This window comes from Grammomys surdaster, unplaced genomic scaffold, assembly GCF_004785775.1.
Source record: "Grammomys surdaster isolate TR1022 unplaced genomic scaffold, NIH_TR_1.0 63, whole genome shotgun sequence".
Lineage (NCBI taxonomy): Eukaryota > Metazoa > Chordata > Mammalia > Rodentia > Muridae > Grammomys > Grammomys surdaster.
The window spans coordinates 24,239,579-24,262,900 of NW_021604565.1; the positions used below are offsets into that span (position 1 = coordinate 24,239,579).

The 23,322-nt window shown below is 32.1% G+C and overlaps 1 protein-coding gene across 3 annotated transcripts in view; it reads right to left on the minus strand.

The window, feature by feature from the left end:
* The window catches only part of Csmd3 (CUB and Sushi multiple domains 3), a 1,130,934-nt gene that overhangs the window by 687,953 nt on the left and 419,659 nt on the right, over positions 1–23,322 (minus strand). For 2 of the 3 annotated variants that reach the window (XM_028765583.1, XM_028765593.1), the window contains 2 exons: positions 20,696–20,773; positions 14,066–14,153 (listed from right to left, as the gene is read on the minus strand). In XM_028765583.1, the coding sequence (XP_028621416.1) occupies positions 14,066–14,153; positions 20,696–20,773 (166 nt within the window). The remainder of the gene's footprint in view (positions 1–14,065; positions 14,154–20,695; positions 20,774–23,322) is intronic. The other variant, XM_028765601.1, reaches the window with a different exon arrangement.

The window sequence follows — 23,322 nt, forward strand, 5'->3', positions numbered from 1 at the left end:
TGGTGGGGAAATGGAAGGATGGACAAAGAGGATAGACCTACTGGGACTGGTGGTTTACACATACTTCGCATCTTTAACTTTCCTGCTGAGTGTCAAATCAAGATCAGCTCAGCCTGAAGCTTGGAGGACAACCAGCAGTAGCATTCCCAACTCTCCCATGAGTGAGAACAAAAGCAGGCAAATTGTTGGAATGGTTTTCAGAGCTGTCATGACAAATAATTAGATAGAGACATAGAGATAATAAACAAAAAGAAATGTATTTGATGACATGTCAAAAGTAGAAATGTCAGTAAAGTGGCCTGAGTGATCCAAGAGCAATTCTCTGGGACAAATACATTTGGTTTGGTAAGTATACAATAGGAATGGATTGCTACATGGAATTCCCAGGAAGTGACTAAACAGCATGAGCTAAAGCTTTTTAAGTGAAGAGAGAAGAATAGGATCAGAGTTATATATGGATTAGTGTTGAACATAGTTTAAATAATGAAAGAATTCTACTAGGATTAATTTTTCAGTGTTGAATTATGCTAAGAATAAGGAGGAATTTCGTTTTTTTAGTCTTTAGAAAGAGAACACATATGATCTCATCTCATTACGAGTATCTTCGAATTATTTGTTTGTGTGTGTGTGTGTGTGTGTGTGTGTGTATGTGTGTGTTAGAGTATGGTGCTTTAAGGGAGAGATGGTGTTATTCATGTTAAGAAAGTTTGTATTAGAATGCAGAATCCTGGTAAAAATGTTTTAGTAGTAACGAATCATACTGCGTTTAAAGCCGCTCTGTGAGATAGAACCCATGACTGACACTGTTCTGTTAGCCAAGTGAGGAAAAAAAAAAGATAGACCATGGACCTAGCAGAAAACCAAATATTACTGTTATGTTAAGGTAATGTATCTATAAAGTGACCCCTAATGACATTTTATAATACTCCCAGACCAGTGTCTTGTTCAGCTATCTTCAGATAATCTTCCTCTTGCGGTGGGTGGTAACAAATACATAGACCCACAACTAGACAGTGTGCAGAGTGCAAGAGACTAAATCCTAAATGGGATGTCTCCTTCAATTTCCTCCCCTCAGATTTCAGGAAACACCACAGAAGAGGAGACAGAAAGAGTATCAGAGCCAGTAAGGGTGAAAGACACCAAGGAAACAAGATTTTCTAAATCTAACAGGGCTAACACACATGAAAACTCACAGATTGCCATAGTATTCACAGAGCCTTCATTAGTCTAAACCAAATGGGGTTCCATCACTGAGAAATGACATGGGCACAAGAGCACACCCATAACTCTGAATCTGTCTCCAACTGACAAATACTCCCAAAGGAAACATTAGCTATTACCAATGGAGTACCACTGTGTATGCAAACCACATTTAATATCAGGCCCCAGGGCCAGGAATAGATAGTAAACACAGAACATAATCAGTGCTACTTTTAGAAGTTTTTATTTTTTGTCTCATAATGCTTTGTTTGTAATTTGTTTCTACGATATAGTTTTTTTCTTTCTTCTATGTTCTTCGTTTGCTTATTATGCCCCACACCTCCCAAAAGGAAAAGAATAATTTTCAACACTCTAAGAAAGTTACCTATCAAAATTGAATCATCTCCTTTTTCTCCATCTTTATAAAATCTTTGTATGCATTACAAAAATGATATATTTACAAACATACATATTTAAAAGTACATATTTCTAAAGTACATATGTACCTTAGAAAAGTACCACCATGATATTTTTGTTGTTTCAATTAGATTTTTATTTATTTTTCTGGTTTGTAGTTTACTATACTTTAGCAACAAGTTTCTATTTTCCCTCTAGCAAAGAGAAAGCTGTTCAGACAATTACAGAGAGCACAGAAAAATTGTTAGGCTTACTAGAATGCTATATTGGAATATTATACATGCTACTCATATCATGTTCTTCCCTGTGTAATTTGTGTATATCCTTAAGTCATATATTCTTAAACATCCTATCAGCTTAGATAATAGTAATGGAGTGACATTTGAAATACTCATTTATAGTATTTAATCTTTATCTTTATATAATAACAAATATGAATGTATTTATAATGGAGGCAAAATTTACTGGATAGCATTCAATATTGCACAGAATTTTTGGGCTCTAAAGTATAATAGAAAAGTTGCTCTTTCAATAACCTCTCTGTTCAGACCCAAGTTATAGGTCTTTAAGGATTTTTCAAGTAGGCCATAGTAATATTTCCATATGGAAAATGCTAATATAAATTAATCATATCAGTTTTAAAATATAATACAAGAGGAAGAGTTTGGTCCACTTCACATATAAAATTTTTCTTATTTTACAAATAGATTGGCTTTTATAACAAAAACAGAATGTAACTGTATAAATATTCTTTTACTATATAAAATGAACATATTGTGGACATAGGAGAAAACTATGAAATACCATGATAGTCAAATGACACACGTGGTTGTGGCTGTAAATTATATTAGAAATGAAGAAAATACATTCAAAGAACAGATATGTTTTCTAAAGAATGGCAGGATTATCTATTTGAAAAGAGAATAGATTGAAAAAAGAATAATGTGCTATAGAATACTACTCATTTAAGAATGAAGACAGTCTGAAGAAAAATTTGTCATATGAAACTACTACTAAATTTAAGGAAGAGTAAAAGATTTAACATTTATTGTTTATAAATACACACCACACAACTGAAGTGATATGTGTGTGTGTATATGTGAGATATATATATATATATATATATATATATATATATATATATATATATAATTTTACGTAAGAAACAGGTTTAGCATTCTGTATCACAATATGGTGCTAGAAAAGATAATGCCAGAAGGCTAGGTTTAGACTGCCTTAAAGAAGAACTAAAATGTTAAAATGCAAATGTATAAGCAAAGGGAAAGAGCAACAACTGAAAGCCATAAGCTCTGGGTTCAAAGCTTGGCTTTGTAATTACTAAGTGGGAAATTCCAGCAAGCAAGTTCACACACTAAAAGAATAGAATTGTGGAGTGACATCATTCTTAGGCTAAAAAAAAAATGAGGCGTGATATGTACGATGACCAATATTGTATTAGTCTTTAGTCTGGTGTTATATGGAAGATATACAGCATTGTTTAGAAGCACGAGAGTGATTATGTACTCTCTGGTCAACACTGCATGGGACTGCATTATGGCTATTATGGAAGAGAGAAGTCGTCTTATCAAGTCAATGAAAATGAAGTTTACTAAGGACTGAAAGTGAGTACAGGAATCAAGGAAGTTGAGTTACTTGGAAAAAATGAAGATTCTTTCTTTCTTTCTTTCTTTCTTTCTTTCTTTCTTTCTTTCTTTCTTTCTTTCCTTTTTTCTTTCTTTCTTTCTCTCTCTCTGTTCTCTCTCTCTCTCTCTCTCTCTCTCTCTCTCTCTCTCTCCCCTTTTCTTTTCCTTTTTTTATTTAAAATAAGTTTTTCTATCATACAACAACCCTGACCAAAGTTTCTCCTCCCTCCACACTTCCTAGCTCTTCCTTCCACAACCCTGCTCCACTAGATCTGTTCTTTCTTTCCATGAGATGACATCCAAACAGGACAAAACAAGATCCAATAAGACAAGAAAAAGACCCATAAAATGAGACCAGAATGAAGATGTTTTTACTTGCAGTGATTAAGAAAACAGTCAGAAAATCAGAAGAAAATGTTGACTGATCACTGTACTATGCTTGCTATTCACTGAATTTTCATTGAAGAAAAAGAGATAAAAGAAAGATCTGGATAACAAAAGATTTGGGGGGCTGGAGAGAGGGCTCAGCACTAACAGCTCTTCCAAGGGTCCTGAGTTCAATTCCCAGCAACCAGATAGTGGCTCACAGCTGTACAGGGACCTGATGTCCTCTTCTGGCATGTCTGAAGAAAGCTGCAATGTACTATATACATACAATAGATATTTTTTTTTTTTAAAAAAGAACATTTCATTGTAGTGGGTTGGCTTAATGCTCCTTGTATTCTAATGTAAATCTCATTCCCCTAAAACGGCTTGCCTTAAAGACAAGAGAGTAAACACATAAGGCAACAAGGGACCATGCCCCTAGTTAATTCTGATTGGTAAATTAAAATGCCAGCAGTTAATAGCTGGGTAAAAAAGACATAAGTTGGGTTGAGCTTTCCAGGGCTTGGAGAGAAGAATTCAAAAGGAGAGAGAGGGAGGAGAGAGGAGCCACCATGGAAGAGGAAGAACTTGCAAGAGAGAGGAGGAGAGCTGCAATGGGTAGCTGCATCATAAAATTGTGGTCAAAAGGGCTGGCCAATTGGAGATAAAAGCAGCCCAGACAGAACACAGAAATTAGTAAGTAGTAACCAGGAGTTATCAGCAGGAAAGTGGATTGTAACAGGTTAGAAAGTAGGCAGTTGCTTATCTGTTGTGCTTCCTAAGGCATATTTTGGAATATAAAGGCTGTGTGTGTTTCTTATATCCAGGAACAAAAGTGGTTTAAGGTAGGAAGGAACTCTGCACTGAGATTTTTTTAAAAAATACCATTACTACACATCTTCATGTGACACAAAAAGAGTGACTGGAAGTGATGTTACACAAACTTGACTCCAAATACCACACACTTTCATCTTTAGTGATGCATATTTGGTTTATAAATAGACTTGTTCAGATTTTATTTTTAAAATGAAACTAAATATTCAAATCTCAGAAAAATTACAAAAGGTAAACACTGGAGAAAAAGAGTCAAGATTATGTCGTCTTCAGTGCTGGTGGAAGTCCTGTGTGGAAGACATAGAAAAAACTTGCAGTTCTGAAGATATAATTTCAAATGAATCAGGATAAAGATAGAGACATTAGGGAACATGGAAATGTAAAGAAGCTACTTATCCTGCAGTCTGATTGAACCCTCAGGAGAGTGGAACAGCAAGAAATGCAGTTAATATCTGAAGCTAGGGCTCCTGGTGAAGCATTATTATTGCTTTATATATAGATATTTTATTTTAAAATAGAAATGAGCCTGTCATGTAACATGAATATACATGATTCATGGTAGAGATTTATATCTTTTCCCAGACATCATTTGAGATCTTCAACTAAAATTGTTCATAATAAAGATATCCCAGCACCTTGTATTCTCTGGTCTAGGTTTTCACTTTGTAATAATTAATTCTGTTACATGCTCTCAAGAAACAGCCAGTGATCTTATTTAATTCGTAGAAACTCTTTGAAGACAGTAACATCAATCCTTACAAAAATCCTATATAAGACCGTTGTCAAAACAACCAGATCTGACTTGGCTCTCTCTTGCAGATGCACACACCCACACACTGAGGTGTTTTCTTCTTAGAGCCTCTCTGTTTCCCAACCTCAGCCTAATTTAAAATCTCATATTAACCTAACCCTTGTTCATAAACTGTCTACTTCTGAAATACTTTTTAGTATCTCAGCTCTAAGTCCTGTATTGGCAGGAGTGACATTCTCTAAAACTGTAAGGGAATGCCTCTTGCTGAAGAGACTGGGAAAATAGAACTCAGAAACTATTCTGTACCCTTCATGTAAGGATACCTTGAAGAAGATAGTTCAAGAAAATGGAAACATGACAATATGACAAGACTTAAGTAATATATACATGTCATACAAGTACAAAAAGGAGTTGAGTACGGTTACTGAATGATAGGTACCAACCATAAAGGGAGGTTAGGGAATAGAAGTAATTGGTGATAAAGAATGAAGCTGTGTAGTGAGAGCAGAAATGACAAAGGTGTCAGCCATTCTTCAGGAAACTTTTTAAGCACTCGAACATTTGACATAGGAGGAATGCCTTGGGAAATTTCTACTGTAGAGGATTTCTTAAAATTAGTAAAGTAATATTCATGAATGGACGAGCATGCTTAGAAAGCTCATTCTGTATGGGTAGACATGTTCACATGCAAATATATGATGCATTTGCATTAATACAGTTTTCCTAACTGCCATGTACTAATACGACCCCAAAAGGAATGCCCACTCTCTGAAGAGTCTGTCCATGTCTGGATTATCCTATACAAATGTGAACCTGGAATCAGCAACACTCTTGGGGGAAACCAAATGCTCCTCTGGTAAAATCACTTCTGCATCTTTTAAATTTCCTCTGTTCCTTAATTTCCTAAGCATTTGACAAGAATGTGTCATATAAAATCTTTCTTGCAAGAATCTGTGAAAAGTAAGGATCCCACAAACTGGGATTTCACAGACATTCGGGTGTAATTTTAAGAGACATTTAAAATTTTAATTTATACTTCAACAGACACTATGCTGCCAGCTTTTATGTTTCTTTGGAAGCCAGTTCTCTCTCTCTGTCTTTGTCTGTCTCCCTGTCTCTCTGTCTCTCTGTCTCTCTCTCTCTCTCTCTTACACACACACACACACACACACACACACACACACACACACACACACAAAATTGTGTGATGTTCCATGGGCATTTCAAACTAGAAAAAAAGCTTCGCAGACTTCAAAACCCAGCTCCCAAGGTTCTAACCTTAGGGTTTAGAGCAGAAAAAAACATTGAAACCAGCAAGATACCCCAACTTTCAGAGATTTTTCCTATAGATGCAAGTATATTGATTACGTGTGATAAGAGTAACAGTTTTTCATCTCTGCCTTTGTATTATGTTTAATAATGAGTTCCAGGTCGCTCAGTCATAGAGTCAAATGAGTAAGTGGAAAGACACTGATGACCTATTTTTGCTGTTTTAATTAATTCAGTTAATTAAATGTTTTAACTTATATGATCTTGATTTATTCTCTGTATAGTACACTTAAAATTTTTCCCACAGACCAAAAGAGATTTTATATATATATATATATATATATATATATATATATATATATATATATTACACACAAACACACACACAGACACACACACACACACACACTACTTAAGGATCGAATGACCAAAAAAATGACTGGTTTTGAAAACAACAAATTCTCTGAAGAAAGGCTGACTGCACAAGTAAATGAGTATCTAGGACAATACACAGAAAGGCACTGTGTCAACAGAGCTCCTAAGATGAGGAAAAAACAAAACTGAAAAACAAACAAACAAACAAAACTAATACAAAAAAATCAAACCCTCACATTCTGATTAGGTAAACTAGCATAATTCCCAAGGGAGAAGTTAAACACTGGTGATAAACCTGACAAGATTAGAATTCTCTTTAGACATGTTACATACTCAAATTAACATTTGTGTAAAAAGAGGTTGTCCAACACTTGTTGTTGTTGTAGGTTTTTTTGAAAGAACTCCTATTGTGCCTTATGTTGTATGGTACAAATTTAAAGCAAGCACACTAGAGAGGCAGGAAAGAACCTACACCTAGAGTGGAATGCTTCAAGTTTCTGAAAAGAAGCGATGATTGCCTAAGATGGCATCTATGGACCCTGAGAGGAAGGCTCTTTCTGTCCTTGAAAAAATACAGTGTGTCTTTTGTGTGAATTTTTTCTCTTTATGACTAACTCTTTTGTGGAGTTTCCTGCTACTCTGGAAGAATTTTAAGTGTGTTTCCAGTTGTGATCAATGTTGTAGCCAAAGACTTTAATACTTGTTATTGAAACAATATCTAGGTTCATATCTTTGCTGTTTAACCTTCTAGGAAACCAAAATGAGAGCCTACTGCTCTTTGAAAATTTTTGCTTCATTTTTTGTAAGTTTGCATTTTGAACACAAATCCTAACACAGAACTATAAATATTTTCTCTCAGTCTTTGCTTCTATTTTCTTCCATTTAGCAATGCCTTTTGCAGGAAAAAAATATTCTTTTGTGTATGACATTGAATATAATGTTACTTTTGTTATTGTTTTGTAGATTCTGCTTTCATAATCTTCATATTTTAATCAAAGAATTTAAATATCATATGGGTCAAAAACACCAGGAATGCTTACCACAGAATTTTAATATTTATGAGGCACATTGCTAGGTCAATCTGCAGCCAATCTGGCAGCTTTAGACACAGATGGTGATTCATGAGAAAGCAACTATGCAATTCTCTTTTGATAAGATTCTAGGAATATCTAATAATTTGGGGAAGATAGTAGTGATGAAAGAAAAAAGAGTTTGCTGAAGGTATACTCTAACTTATCTTTCATTAATGTTTATTAATACCTATTAGTTTTTTGCTTATTATTTTGAGTTGGTTCTCTTCTCATAGTTTTGAAATATGTATAAAATCATTGCATCTCTCAGATGATTTTACAATTCTTTGGAACTTTCTAAGGGTGTCCAATGCTGTTGTTAAGCCTGACCTTGGAAAATAATCAAATGAATTTTCTCTTAAAGATCTCTCAGTTTGGGCATTGCTTAAGGATTTCTGTGCTTCAGGTCTATGATTCTAATCCATATGCATGAAATGATTACTAGCAATTTGCCAAACGTAGTGAACTTTAACATATATTGCACAACCTATTTTAAATTTGTGCTAGGGTCATTCAGTAATGCTAGATAGAAACCATGTAACAAGAAGAGTCATTATCATCAATCTCTATAGGTCACCAAAAATTATTCTGCAGGGTAGCATTTTCAATATCAAGTTTCCTCTTCCCTCTTGATAGCAGATATGCTACCATTTCCCTCTCTGTCTTAAGTCTCACCCCATCTGCACCTGTCTTTATATGTACATATTTTGTTTCTTGGACTTGCTTAATCAAGCATCATCAAAAATATTAAATATGAGCTCTCATTTCCATTGTACTATCAGTCTTTAATGTCTATCTCCCTTTTTGATACCTCTAAATAATTCTTGCCCCAGTTTCATTTTGCCTTAATAAAAACATCACAGACAAAAAGCTCCTAAGTGGAAAAGAATAGTTAAAAATTCAAAGTTACAGACCAATGCACAAGGGCAGTCAAGAGTATAGAGACTTGAAACAGATAGTTAAATCACATCCATAGTAAAAAAACAAAGACACGAATGTATACATGGTTAGCATTCAGCTAGGTTTCCCTAGTCTTATACAGTAAAAGCCCTGAAACTACGCAAGTTTACTGATCACATCCTGGATGGGTTTTTCCATGTCAAGTAGAGCAAGGGAGACAACTATCCACAGATCAATGTGATCTACACACTCCCTCAATAAGAATCTCTGCCAAATTGATTCTAGATTGCACTTAGTAAACAAATGTGTCTCTGTGCTTGAAATAGTATTTAAGTTCATATACTTTTAATATGTGAGAGAGACATATGAGACAGACAAACCCTCATACTACTGACATATTCTTTGATATAATTCCTTATACTACAACATCTATAAAAATATGTCGTGACATATCTAGTGACAATGTAATTGTCTCATTATTCTATTGCTGTGGGCTACTTGATGTCCCAAATATGTTAACTGTCTGAAGCATTTACTCACTCTTGAACCAATTTGAAGTTGTTTTCAAACTGTCATTCCAAAGAAAACATTTCACCAACAATATTCAGGTTGTCAAACAAGTGACAGACTTCTATCATGATTGCAGTCAAGTCCTTTCACATTGATTTAAAGGACTGCTTCCACATTTTGATCTTAGTTTTTGTCTTATAGAATGGTTGGTAAAAATCACAATGAAAGTAATGCTGGTATTTTATTAGTCATTGTGGGCATTTGTCATTGTTTCATTGTTCTTCTCTCTATATAATCTATGTCTTGTCACTTATATTGAACTACTGTGTGTGTGTGTGTGTGTGTGTGTGTGTGTTTGTGTACACATTTATGCAGGTGTACATTTTGTTGTATTGAGATCAGAGGTCAATATCAGATATGTTCCTTTATTCTTATTATTATTTAAAAATGCTTTCAGTATGCTTGATTATATTATATCTCTCCTGGAATTCCTACCAGATTCCCTTATCTCCCTACTAACCCAATTTTATTCTCTCTCTCTCTCTCTCTCTCTCTCTCCCTCCCTCCCTCCCTCCCTCCCTCTCTCTCTCTCTCTCTCTCTCTCTCTCTCTCTCTCTCTCTCTCTCTCTCTCTCTCTGTGCGTGTGTGTGTGTGAATTTTTTCTGAGTTGTAAACATCATCTTCCATTCTTTAAAAACATTGAATCCTTAAAGCAAATGAAGCTCAAGAAAAAGGAAGACCAAAGTGTGGTTGCTGCAGTCAGACTTAGAAGGGGGAACAAATACTCACAGGAGGTAAAGGTTGGGAGGGACTTGGAAAGGAGAGAGGGGAGGGGGAGGGGAAAAGGGTGCAACCAGGTGTGGGAGCAAAGGGTGGAGATATACAGAGGATCAGGAAACTGAATAGAGGTGTGTAGCAATGGGGGAAGGGGAATGGGGAGTATTCACCAGAAAGTCACAGATGCCAGGAAAGCAAGTGGCTTCCAGGACCCAAGAGGTATGATATTAGGTAAAATACCCAAAAAAGGGGGAGAGAAAACTTGTTGAGAACATATCCAGAGGTTAGGCAAGCCCCCTTTAGAGGAATGGGGTCACGCACTCATCTCAAAAATTTGTGGCAAAGAGTGGAGCAGAGACTGAAGGAAACACTATCCAGAGACTGTACCACCTGGGGATCCATCCCATATGCAGCCACCAAACCCAGACACAATTGCTGATGACAAAAAGTCCTTGCTGACAGTAGTCTGACATAGCTGTCGCCTGAGAGTTTCTGTCAGAGTGTGAGCAATACAGATTTGGATGCTAGCAGCCAACAATCAGACTGAACACAGGGACCCCAATGGAGGGGTAAGGGGTAGGACTGAGAAGCTGAAGGGGTTTGTAACACAATAGGAAGAACAACAATATCAACCAACCAGATACCCCAAGGTCTCTCAGGGACTAAACCACCAAGGAGTACACATGGAGGAACCCATGGCTTCAACTGCATATATAGCACAGGATGGACTTGTTGGGCATCAATGAGAGGAGATGACTTTGGTCCTGTGAAGTCTTAATGTCCCAGTGTAGGGCTATTCAACGGTTGGGAGATGAGAGTGGGTGGGTGGGGGAACACCCACATAGAAGCAGGCAGAGGGGAATGGGATGGGAGTTTCAGGGGGGCAGAAAGGGATAACATTTGACATGTAAATAAAGAAAATATCCAATTTTTAAAAAAAAGGAAACTGCAACCAATCAAAAAAAAATATGAGCCAAACCATCCAGCTATAATTTGCTTTATAAAAATATGTAGGAATATATTATAGACCATTTCTATATTACAATAAATAATAAAATGTATCAACAGGAAAAAAGAAGTAGGGAGGAGGGGGGATGGGATGGGGGTTTGTGGCGGGGAAACTGGGAAAGGGGATAACATTTGAAATGTAAATAAATAATATAACAATAAAAGATAAAAACAAAATGCAAAATATATGCTCAGTCCTTGTTGGACTACAAGGTTAGGAGGGTTCTTTCTCTGTAAAACAAGTCTAGCTTTTCCTTATCAATTTAATTAAATTTCTCTCCATGTATTTCCATTTATGCTCCATAACCAAAGTGCACTTGTCTGTTTTCCTACTTAAGCTTTTCCCCAACGTATGACTCATTTTAAGTAATGTAGTACACATTCTCCAATAACAGCATGAATGCCTCATAACTGACGTCAGTTTATATCTACTCATAGAGATCATTACTTTCTCATATTACTTCAAAACATTTAGGAGTCCACAAATTCTCTAAATTTGAGTTGTACACAAATGATTTGAATTGCCATACCTAATACTAATTTAACATGCTATATTACTAACATATTACATTAACCTTCTTTTCAGTTAAATATTCATATAACCAGTATTTGCCTTAAGTATGACACATCATATTATTTTATACCATCATTTAAGAATAGATATATTGTTGTAAGACCTATTATTATTATTGTATATACATTATCTCTAGGCATATTAGTAGAGAGAGAAAAGCATTTGTAAGTTAAAAAAAAACTCTGGATAATTACATAATACATTGAAGATTTTTTTGATTAATTTAATTTGTTTTCAAAACAAATATGCAATTTTAAAACAGTGAATTCTTTAATTCATAACATCTTGAGTTACAATTTAATGTCTACCAGTTTTTATCACCACAAATGGATTTTCCAGCGTAACATGGAGCTATACTGGCAAATATTTGATAGGTTTTATAAGAAATAAAGGGGGCATATATAAAGGACAAATGAATACATTTCTCTCAACACTGAAATAGCTAAAAGCAAGGTTGCTTATTGAAAATGAAATATTTGTGTGATTTTTAAGATAGTTCTTGTTATATGTCTGTGCTGCACTTGACTGTTTACAACTACTTTAATCTTAAAGAGGCTTGCTCCAAACTTCTAAACATGTGTTTGTATTGAAGTGATTTATTTTACTAGAGTTAACATTGTACTATATCAAGAACTTGTGAGTCTTTCGGTTAAAGTTCTTCCTATTCTTAACTGGGTGTTTGCGGGGCAGCCACACTTTAAAAGAAACATTAGTAAAGCTTAAATACCATATCTCACACCACACATTAACAGTAGGAGACCACAACACCCCACTTTCAACAAAGTACAAGTCATCCCTGCAGAGAAATAATGAAACTAACAGACATTATGACTCAACCGGACATATTTAATATCTGTAGAACATTTCATCCAAACACAAAGAATTTACCTTATTCTCAGTACCTCATAGAACATTCTCCAAAACTTACAAGAGTGCAAAAACTTTTTATCTTATTAGTCCACCACGTATTAAAGCTGTACTTCAACAACAGAAGAAACAGGAAGCCTACAAATCATGGAAACTGAACAATGCTCTACTTAGTGACCATAGTGTCAGGGCAGAAATTCAATGAAAATGAATGTACAGCATCCCTAACTTATGGGAGACAATAAATGCAATGCAAAAACGAATGATCATAGCACTAAATTCCTTCATAAAACATTTGAAGAGATCTCATACTAACAGCTTAACAGTACATCTAAAATATCCAGCACAAGAAGAATAAAACATGCCCAAGAAAAGTAGATGGCAGAAAATAATTGAACTCAGGGCTTAAATTGCTAAAATAGAAACAGAGACAAATAAAAAGAATCACTTAACCAAGAGTTCTCTTCTTCCAAAAAACAAATCAAGAGTTCTTGAGTAATTCTACAAGATATAAAAATTCTTATCCAAACTAAGTTAAAAGACGTTGAGAGAAAAATCTAAATTAATGAAATAAGAAATAAAAAGGGGGATATAACAACATATCCTGAAGAAATTTAAGAAGGATTAGGGCTTACTTCAAAAGACTGTACTCCCCAAATTTGAAAAATGTAAATATCTATATGATTTTCTTGATATATAACACTACCCAGAGTTAAATAAAGATCAGGTAAACAATCTAAATAGACCTTTAACTCATTAGAAAATAGAAGCAATCACTAAATACCTCACACCTAAAAAGTCTAGAGCCAGAAGATTTTAGTGCAGACATTCAAAGGGCTATAACCAGTATCTTTAAATTACTCTACAAAATAGAAACAGAAGGAACACTGTCAAATTCATTTTATGAGGCCACAGTCACCCTGATATATAAACCACACAAAGACTCAGCAATGAAAGAGGGTTTCAGTCCAATTTTCCTTATGAAAATTGATATGAAAGTAGTCAATATAATATTTGCAAAACAAATCCAAGAACACATCAAAAACATTATCCACCACGAACAAATAGGCTTCATTACAGAGGTACAGGTATCATTCAACATACAAAGTCCCATCAATATAACTTCATATATAAATGAACAAAACAAGAAAACAAAGCAAAACAAAAACCCCATAATCAAGTTTTTAGGTGCTGAAAAAGACAGTGGCAAAATTCAATACCCCTTCATTATAAAAGTCTTGGAAAGATCAGAGATACAAGGCACATACCTAAACACACAAAAAAGGAATATATAGTAAGCTCATAAACAACATGAAATTACATCAAGCAATTGGAATAAATTCAGGGACAAGACACTGAAAAATTATCAATAACAGCATACCCGTAGAATCTGGCTTACATAGTTTTAGTTCACTAAATACATATTCCTATATTATCAATTATGTTTGACTTTTAAACTGAAAGAAATGGAAAGATATATAATAAACATAATTTAAAATATTACCTAAAATCTGATCCAACTCTCTTCCCATTTTCTGGTTCTCCAGGATCTGGACATAAGTTTGAAGCTGTTTTAATACCTCCTTCATTTACTGTAAAAGGAGAAAAAAGAACAACAAAATAATTGAACAAATAGACAATATATTTGGTTAGAAACTCAATGATAAAAATATTGAAATTTATAGAAATATACTACTGCACATTATTCAAGCACATAAAGTTAAAATATCATTTCAGAAAATAATAAAGTGAAAATAATGTTTCTACTTAGGGCCACAACAGAAAATAAATTCTGAAGACTGTAATAATTATATATACTATTCTGGATATAAAATACCAACACTAGATACTTTAGTTTTAAATAAATTTACACTTTAAATGGCCCAAGGTATCAGTATTTTGTTTCGATTTTTCATTAATTATCATTCATAGAGTGGTCATAGCCTGTTGTGACTACATTGCCTGAGTCCCAGTTATTTTTAAATTTTAATAAAATACAATATAAAAAAAGAGTTTCTTTTAACTCTTTTGTATGAGGAATCATTTTGGTTTGTCAACAGAAAGACTAAAAAAGAATGTAAATTATGCTTTTTCCTTTTGTATCTTGGTGATGCTATAAACCAAAGTTGGCTTTATTCTCTTACAATTTCTATAACTTTTAGATTAAACTACTTTGCATATATTCACAGTTTTTAAAGAATAACTCAGTTAATGATAAATTGTTAACCTTTTTTAGTGAAGTAAGTGTGATCACATTGGGTAATTAAAATGTATTTTATGATAAGTTTATTTATGTATGCTTGTATACATATGTATATATGGGAGTATGAATTTTCACTCATCATATTGAAATAGAGTCTAATTATACAAAACTGGTTGGCCTCATTGACATTGCATAAGATTTAGGCCTTATACTCATGATTATCAGTTCTAGAATATCTGAGTGATAGTGTACTACATCAATCTTAGAATAGACTTTTGTTTTTTTTTTAAATTGTTTATATCCTATAAGCTCATGTGCTCCTTTTAAATAAAGGACAGGGTCCAGTATTAAAAAAGTGTATAGCTTAAAGTAGTCTTTGCACTGTGCTGCAGAGAGGAGATCCTTTTGTGGAAAGTAATGATGTCCAGTTCTCATTCTACTTGGCCATAGTGCTAGACGGCACCTAGGCAACACCATTTGTCAGGATATATTGATGCATAAAAAGAGCTATTGAGGTGATTGCAATGTAAAATCAAAGCTGACAATGTTGGAATTTGGCTAAATTTTCATGGTCCAAATCCGTGCTTATTTTAAAAGTAATTCACCGGGCAGTCAGAGTTTTGCATATGTTCTTTTCCATTTGTGTCTATTGTAAAGTCATCATTTCCTCAAATAGATGTATAAAATGTCATAGTTCCTCCAATCATTCAAAAATACTTTCATAAATGTCGTACCAAATTAATTCTTGCCAGCTCTATTTATGTGCTTATAGGTTCATTTCATGTGGCATTTTTATATAATTGTTTTCTCAAATTGCTATTTAATTACTCTTAATCTTTTTGAGGGTCTTCTGGGTCACAGTGTGGGGTTGGTTTATTCCACTATAGTAGGTTAATTCTAAGTTATTAACACAGAGCTAGTCTCATTTTCTATTTGTCATTGTTTGAAATATTACCACTATTCTTACAGCTTCTGTGTGTGAATCTGTTATCTGTTTCATATTTTCTATGAATCACTTTCTAAAGCTTCCATTGACATTTTTTGCTGCTTAGACGCAAACTAACCACCCTTATAATTTCCATGATAATAATATGGTTTACCATCAACCTACTGTGTATATGAAATGATTGCCAAATTTTTAAAATGCATTTTGTATTATGTTAATACATTTAAAGAATTTAGATCATATACTAAGTCAATTTTATTTCTTATTTTAGTCACTAATATATATGTGTTGCTCAAATTCAGACCCTTTCTCTCTATATATGATACCTTCATGGATACGTATGAATTTTCTTTATGTTTCCACACACAACTCATTTTTAGGTTTTAATGTATTATAATAGTTTAATACACAGTTCTGGCTCCTCTTCTTTGAAAAGATAATTGCTCATTCCTATTCTGCTACTCTAAACCTATTTCTCACAGAACTTTCAACATTTATCTTGATAATATTTATATAATTTTAAAATATTTGACTTAAAAACTGTTCTCATTTAATGATGATTTTCTTGATAGTGTATTTCTGATTCTTGAAAAATTTGTCTATAGAATGTTACTAAATAGTTATTTTTTCATTATTATCATTATTATCAATATCATATAATTACTACAGAAATGAGAGAGGCATTAAGTCTAATATGTCTAAATTCTTTCTCTCTTTCTCTCTTTCTTTCACTCTTTCTTTCTTTCTCTCTTTCTTTCTTTCTCTCTTTCTTTCTCTCTCTCTTTCTTTCTCTATTCCTTCCTTCCTTCCTTCCTTCCTTCCTTCCTTCCTTCTTTCTTTCCTTCTTTCTTTCTTTCTTTCTTTCTTTCTTTCTTTCTTTTAAACTCTAGATTTTATTTCCCTCCATGTCAACACTCCGACTGTTACATATCCCATACCTCCTTTCTACCCACTGTCTCCACAAATATGTCACTGAACTTTTAAAACTGTGTAGATTAAAAGTGGCATGATCATGATTTAACTATCTTGTTATATAATGCAGAACATAGCATAAATTATAGTACAATGTGTAGCAAGTTATAATCCATAAGTGTCTTGTGAGTACATAGAAGATACAAAATTAAATTTTCATTTTTTTCAGCTCTCTCATTATCAGTGCCTCACATGTAAGACTGTGTAATATTTTAAATAAATATTACAGTATTTATTTACATTTTGCTGTGTGTCAGGAATCCTTCTAGACACTTATTCAATTACTTTGATCTACCAGATAATCTTCAAGTTAACTATTATGATAAAACTTCTGCAGATGAATAGACTGAAGGATCAATAAATTAAAAAAAATGTCCAATGCTATATAACTAATTAATACCAATGTCTAGAAAACTTTGAATGGCATAGGTATTATGTATATATACATATATATATAATTTTCTAAAATCTAGATTATCACACATTATATCTCAAAATTAGGAAATGCTATGTTTTTGACATGCTTGACTAGTTGATTTCAGTTTATAGAATTTTAATTGACATTATTTTTTGAGTTTGCCTTTATATGCTATTCCATTTTGGTACCATACAGATATTTCAGTAGGTAACAAGACATTCAAATGTAGTGAGTATTCATTCAAGCAGCTGCTTTTATGCTTAATGTTTTTGAAGTGATTGGTCACCTCTATTTCCCTTATTGCATGCAATCTCCATAGTAACTTGCAGCCTGGATGCATATGAATGTTTTTAGAGTAGGATGTTGAGTCTTAAGGAAAGCATAACTGGCCTTCTTTGTTCAGCTCTTTAAGTATATTCTTCATTAACATTGTTAAAGCATTGAGAATAAGTTTTATTTTAGAAACAGCAGAAGAATTATCCTAAAACTGAATTATTAATTTTATTTAAAAAAGTATTTTTCTTATATATGAGCTCAAAATGTACCTCAGAAATTCATACATTCTTGATTACTGTATATTTTCTAATTTTAAAATTCTTTTACATCAAATAGGTTTTGTTACTGAAAAGGGTTTCTTGTCTAAAAATATAAATGAGTTGATTCTGATTTAAATTAACCTCCATATGACCATCTCCTCTGGATTAGTATTATTTGAATTTTTTGTTTGATTTGTTCAAATTTTAAAAATATACTACATTGGATATTGTTCTAATATTAAATAAAACATATCAACAGTGTTGTGTTATTTTGTACAAATGCACTTAATATCATATAGGCAGTTGGTTCATATTTCATTTAGTTTCTTGGGAAAAATAGTTGGTCCTTGAGGATTAAAGATAGACTTTCTTTATCATTTTGTTACATTATTATTGTAGAGCATAGCAGAGGACTGTGGCATACCTGGTTCATTAGAGAAAACATGGAAGTGATATAGGAAATAAAAGCATGAGCACTTGGAATGCCCAAAGTTCTTTATATTTCCATGTCATATTCCAGAGAGCCCTACTAAATGAGTAAGTAAGTCATCAAGTTGAATAGTTTAAATTTATAACAGTTTAGGTTTTTAAATATTTTTTTGTAATGTGGTTTGCAGTATTTCATGTTTTAAAAGAAAATCTACATGTTTTGTGCTTAGACTGGCAAACTTCCTTTGAGGAAAAAGATGAATCGGACAATTCTTTAACTTAAAACATTAAAGGAAGCTCAGCCTTGAGTTAGATTTCAGTGATGGACTCTGACACATGAAATGCTGGAGCTTTATAAACACTCGGCTAATTTGTGCAAAGTAACTATGCCAGGAAGGCAGGTCTTGACAATCATAGATCTTACTCCAGCACACTTATGCACAGTTAGTCTAGAAAACTAATTTTTTTAGCCACCAGAAATAAAACTTCAAATAAAACTTCATTTTTAGGTAAAAGATAGATATCTAATATTAGTCTAGTTATATTAATATTTTGAATTGTATTAAACATATAATAAGAAATGCTGATGGCTTAAATATTTACTTGAAAACAAGCAATTATGATTAAAAACAAAATGACATGCATTGTTAGAGTAAAAAAAATGAGGTAATACAGTTTGGAAACAAATTGTTTAATGCTGGATAAATATGTTGTATTAAATAAAATTTAAATAATATTGGGCTACTATTTGTATCCATAAAAAAGTGGAACATGGAACTTGTTTTTATCTATATAGGGATTATCCATATTAAAATAGAATATTTTACATAGGCTGCATGAATCAGAACCTTCTATTAAATTTATGATCAAAATTATTCACAATTTTTGCTTCATATTAACATTTTGCTTAATTATTTTGGAACTAAATGACAGAAGGTATTTTTCATGTAAATGAAACATTAAAATTCTCTTTTAGGGATATATCTATGCCCCATTAAAATAATAAAATATTTATTAGAATAACATATCATACTAACCAAAATAGACAATTTCATAGATCAGATAAAATCTGTACATAAACTTAATTATCAAGTAGAATTGGTAGCTTAAAGTATGGAGTGTGTGAAGTAACATTTGCATGGACAAAATGAGAAAATAATGAGTGAGTATGAGTTTTGTTATTTTACTTAAATTTCCAAATTAAATACAGAGAGCCAAAATTTTAGAGAAAAATGTTCACACATTTCATATTTAATTTTGAGAACATGAATTTTTCTTGTCTTATAGCTATGGTAAGATCTGATATTTTGGAATTATTAAACATAATGATATTTTTTGCAAACCATTGTACACATGAATTTTTCATTTATGGGATATATGAGTGCTTTTCCAAACTATTATAAACAGTTTTGTATAAAATATATTCTAGCATCTTTTTGAAATATTGGCTAATATTATAGAAGATATTCTTTAACCCAGAATATATAAAGGAACTGGAGTTGAAAGCTAACTATTTGGAAAGTATCTATAATGCAGCTTCCAAAGTCAGAAGATTTCAGTTTTCTCATTTTAAATGTAGTAATGAAATGCAAAAATTACCTTAAAATTTTTCTCTTAATACATATTGATAACATAAAGGATACAGAACAATTTCCTATAGCTGAGATAATAATTGATGTGGCAAGTTATTATTATATATACAAGTAAGAATACAGGTTTATAAAATATTTATATTTATAAAATATTAATAAATGAGTTTTGAAAAAGGATTATTGAAAAAGTCATTTAATTAGATTTTGGAGTAGAACAAAATTTAATTAGAGTGTGCTTTTGTTCAAGAATAAATAATAACATACATTTTAGCAATAGCTGTTATCAGTTTTCTATTGAGTTTTAGAATTCAGATACTTGTATAACAGATTTTCTTCAAGTTCATATATATAATAATGAGGTTGGGAATTCTGATCAATTTCTGTTCTATTCTGTGGCATACATGCACAGCTCTTTTGAAAAGTATTCATTCTATATTTATGATAGCATATACTTTTCATTTCTGATTTTGAAATAAATAGATGGCATTAGAAGATAAAGCCCAGCCATGTAAGAAATTATTTATTTTAGACTTTTAATAATATTTTCAAATTTACAAATACTTATAATAAAATTTATTCAGAAAACTTCATGGGATTTTTTTATTTGAATAAATTATCCCAAGCTAAGAAACTGCTTAAAAGAGAAAGTCTCACTAGAATGTTTCTTAAGATTTGTCTGTGATAATTGAGCCATATTCAGGTAAGCATTGCTAAAACAAATCTACAACATTAAAAATCAGCTGCATTTTGTCTTGATACACCAAACATAAAAATTGTATTATTATCACCACATGAGATCAAAGTGTTTTTCACATAGCAACAAATTTTAGCAAAAATAAATTATGAGTTTGGTGAACTACCATTAAACTAATATACATTTTAATCAAAAATATTTAATAATCATCATGCATGTTATATAAATATTAATGCAGTTATTTGGTAAATACACAGACACTTTGATAAAACACAGACAGACACCACAGACACAACAAACTTCACTCTTGCACTAGAGAAAGTAACAAAAAGGAGTGCACTCACAGAGAGAAAACTTGTTGCTGTTGTCTTTCCCTGGAAACAACTTAAATCCTCTAGATTTAAAATCTATGGCCTTTTTCACTAGTTAAGAAAACAAACAAAAACATGTATCAGGAAATACAGTTTTGAAAATGAAATTCAAGTTAACAAATTTGGTTAGCATGGAATTATGCAAGTTAAAGAAACTACTCTCTTAAGTTTGATTGATGGTACTCAGAAAAAAATAAGAAATAAAAAAGGTATTAAAATCACCTAACAATAAAATATTAAACATTGTAGAATTCCATATATTATATAGGGAGATAACTGACACATATGTATGAATTTCTTTACAAATATCTAAATTTTAGAGTAAATATGTAACCTTGACTATCCATCATTAACCACTTTATTTCATTAAATTTTGTTGGATAAATTGTTCTTGTAAACGAATGTTAGTAAGGTTTTAGAATAATGGAAACAGTATCATGATTTTTATTTTTTAAAAATTAAATTACCAATAACTTTGGTATATTAGGAAAATAATATAATTAGAATAATTATATAGTAGTATTTGTGCCAAAATTTTCACACATTATTTTTGCTCTTTACAATATGACTGATGTCAGAACAAATTGCTCTAAATGTATGAAAATAAATTACAGGTGGTTAATATCTTTTCATTGTTTGGTGACTTGAACATTTTCTGCCAATGATGATCCTAAGGGATGTAATTTTCTCATCGTGATGCTATTCCATTATCCATATAAAATAGATAAAGCTGCATACAAATACAAAAATATGCACATTAAATTAGTAGACTAAGGAGATGTTTTATCATCTAGCAATGGGCTAAAAAAATTTTGAAAATTATTTTTCTGAAAAACTTTGTATCTCTTTTAATTTAGTTTTTACATTTATTTTTTGGGTGTTTTATATGTTTATATCTGCTCATGCTCTTTGTGTGTGTGTGTGTGTGTTTGTGTGTGTGTGTGCATGTGTGTTTGTTTACACATGCTGCAGCATCAGTGTGTAGGTCAGCAGACAACTTTGAGGAGTTTTTCACTTCTTTGTGTTACAAGGTTTCTAGGGATCTAGCTAAAGTCTTCAGTTTTGGTGGTTAGGACCTCTGTTATCTAATCTCACAAGCTATAAAAGCTTTATTTTAGTTATTATTCAATAAAGTACATTTGGTATGGATTTTTAAAGAGTGATGTTTGATAATCATAATTTTTCTAATTTAGATATCACCTTGCTGTGTACCTTAGGGTTTTTTTTATATAAAATTGTATTATCAACATCCACGGCACAAGTATTAAGATCACAGTCATAAGCCACCTTGTCAGTCCTTTATTAAAATTACTGACTAACTCCAGAGGAAACGCTGATCCATACAAATGGAACTTCACTAGGTAAAAACTTTAGGTGACTTGACCTAGTAATACATTTAGATATTATTTATTTAAGTTTTGTATGGATCAGCTGGAAAGTCTTACTTGAGATGTTTTCATATGAAATAATAAATATATGTGTATATATTCACATACAAATAAGAGCTTATTTTGAATCAGCTACTATATTTATTATATGTTTAACTGGTCTTTCTATCACATAAATTATATACTATAAAGTGAAAAGACATCTCCCAGCTTGAAGTACTTCACTTGAAATTCCTGAGCTATCCACTACACAATAACAAAGGAGCTGATTTGATATGCAAACCTGTATTTTGATATGTACACTTGGTAAAGCATTGCAATTTGCATGATGAATAACTTAAAATGGAGAAATGAAAACATTTAGTATTGGTGAAATAAATATTTTAGTGGAAATAATTTAATTTTAGATATTTAGAGGATTAAAGAAGAAAATTACATGATATAATCAAGGTTATCAGAAATCACTGTAATTTTAATGATGTTAAATGCTGATATAAGTAAATTATTTTTGCAAATCTCCAGTTTTATAGTATTTATGATTACAAGTGTCTGATTAGTCCCAGGGTAACAGTAATAAAACATCCAGTTACTCATTCCTTTTCCAAAGAAGCCTATTATGTATAAATAATGTGTATTTTACTAGCTTTTGGTGCATTTTTATTTTATCACCTAATTTTTCATGAATAGTAAGGTCATTTCATGTACTTAGAGATATGGAATGTATTTATATAGTTGTAATTTTTCATTTTATAATTAATTTTAAGCTTAACTTTCTCTTTTATTCAACAAATGATCTATATTGACAAGATAACTTTATTCATTTTTAATAATTGAAGCATTTGTAACTTAAATGTGTGATTTTGAGGATATGGACTATCTTAAAATTGGCAGTGTACTAATTTGCAAGTTATTAAAATAAGTCATAAATTTGGAGGGAAAATGTTGGAAGGAGATTGGTGTTGAACTGAAAGAAGGATAATTATGGGTTTGGTTTTGAACAAAACACATTGTATGCATGTAATTTTCAATTAAAAGCCTTTGCACAATGTAAAGTGTGCAGGTCTAAATACACAAACAACAGCTGCTGACATCCCACGCATTATAGTGAAAGCAAACATGTATTCTGCAACTTCCTACAAAAATTATTTTTAAAGCTATTGTCTCCTTATCACACAAAATTGGTGGCTTTTCTTTGTAGATTAAACCACTCTC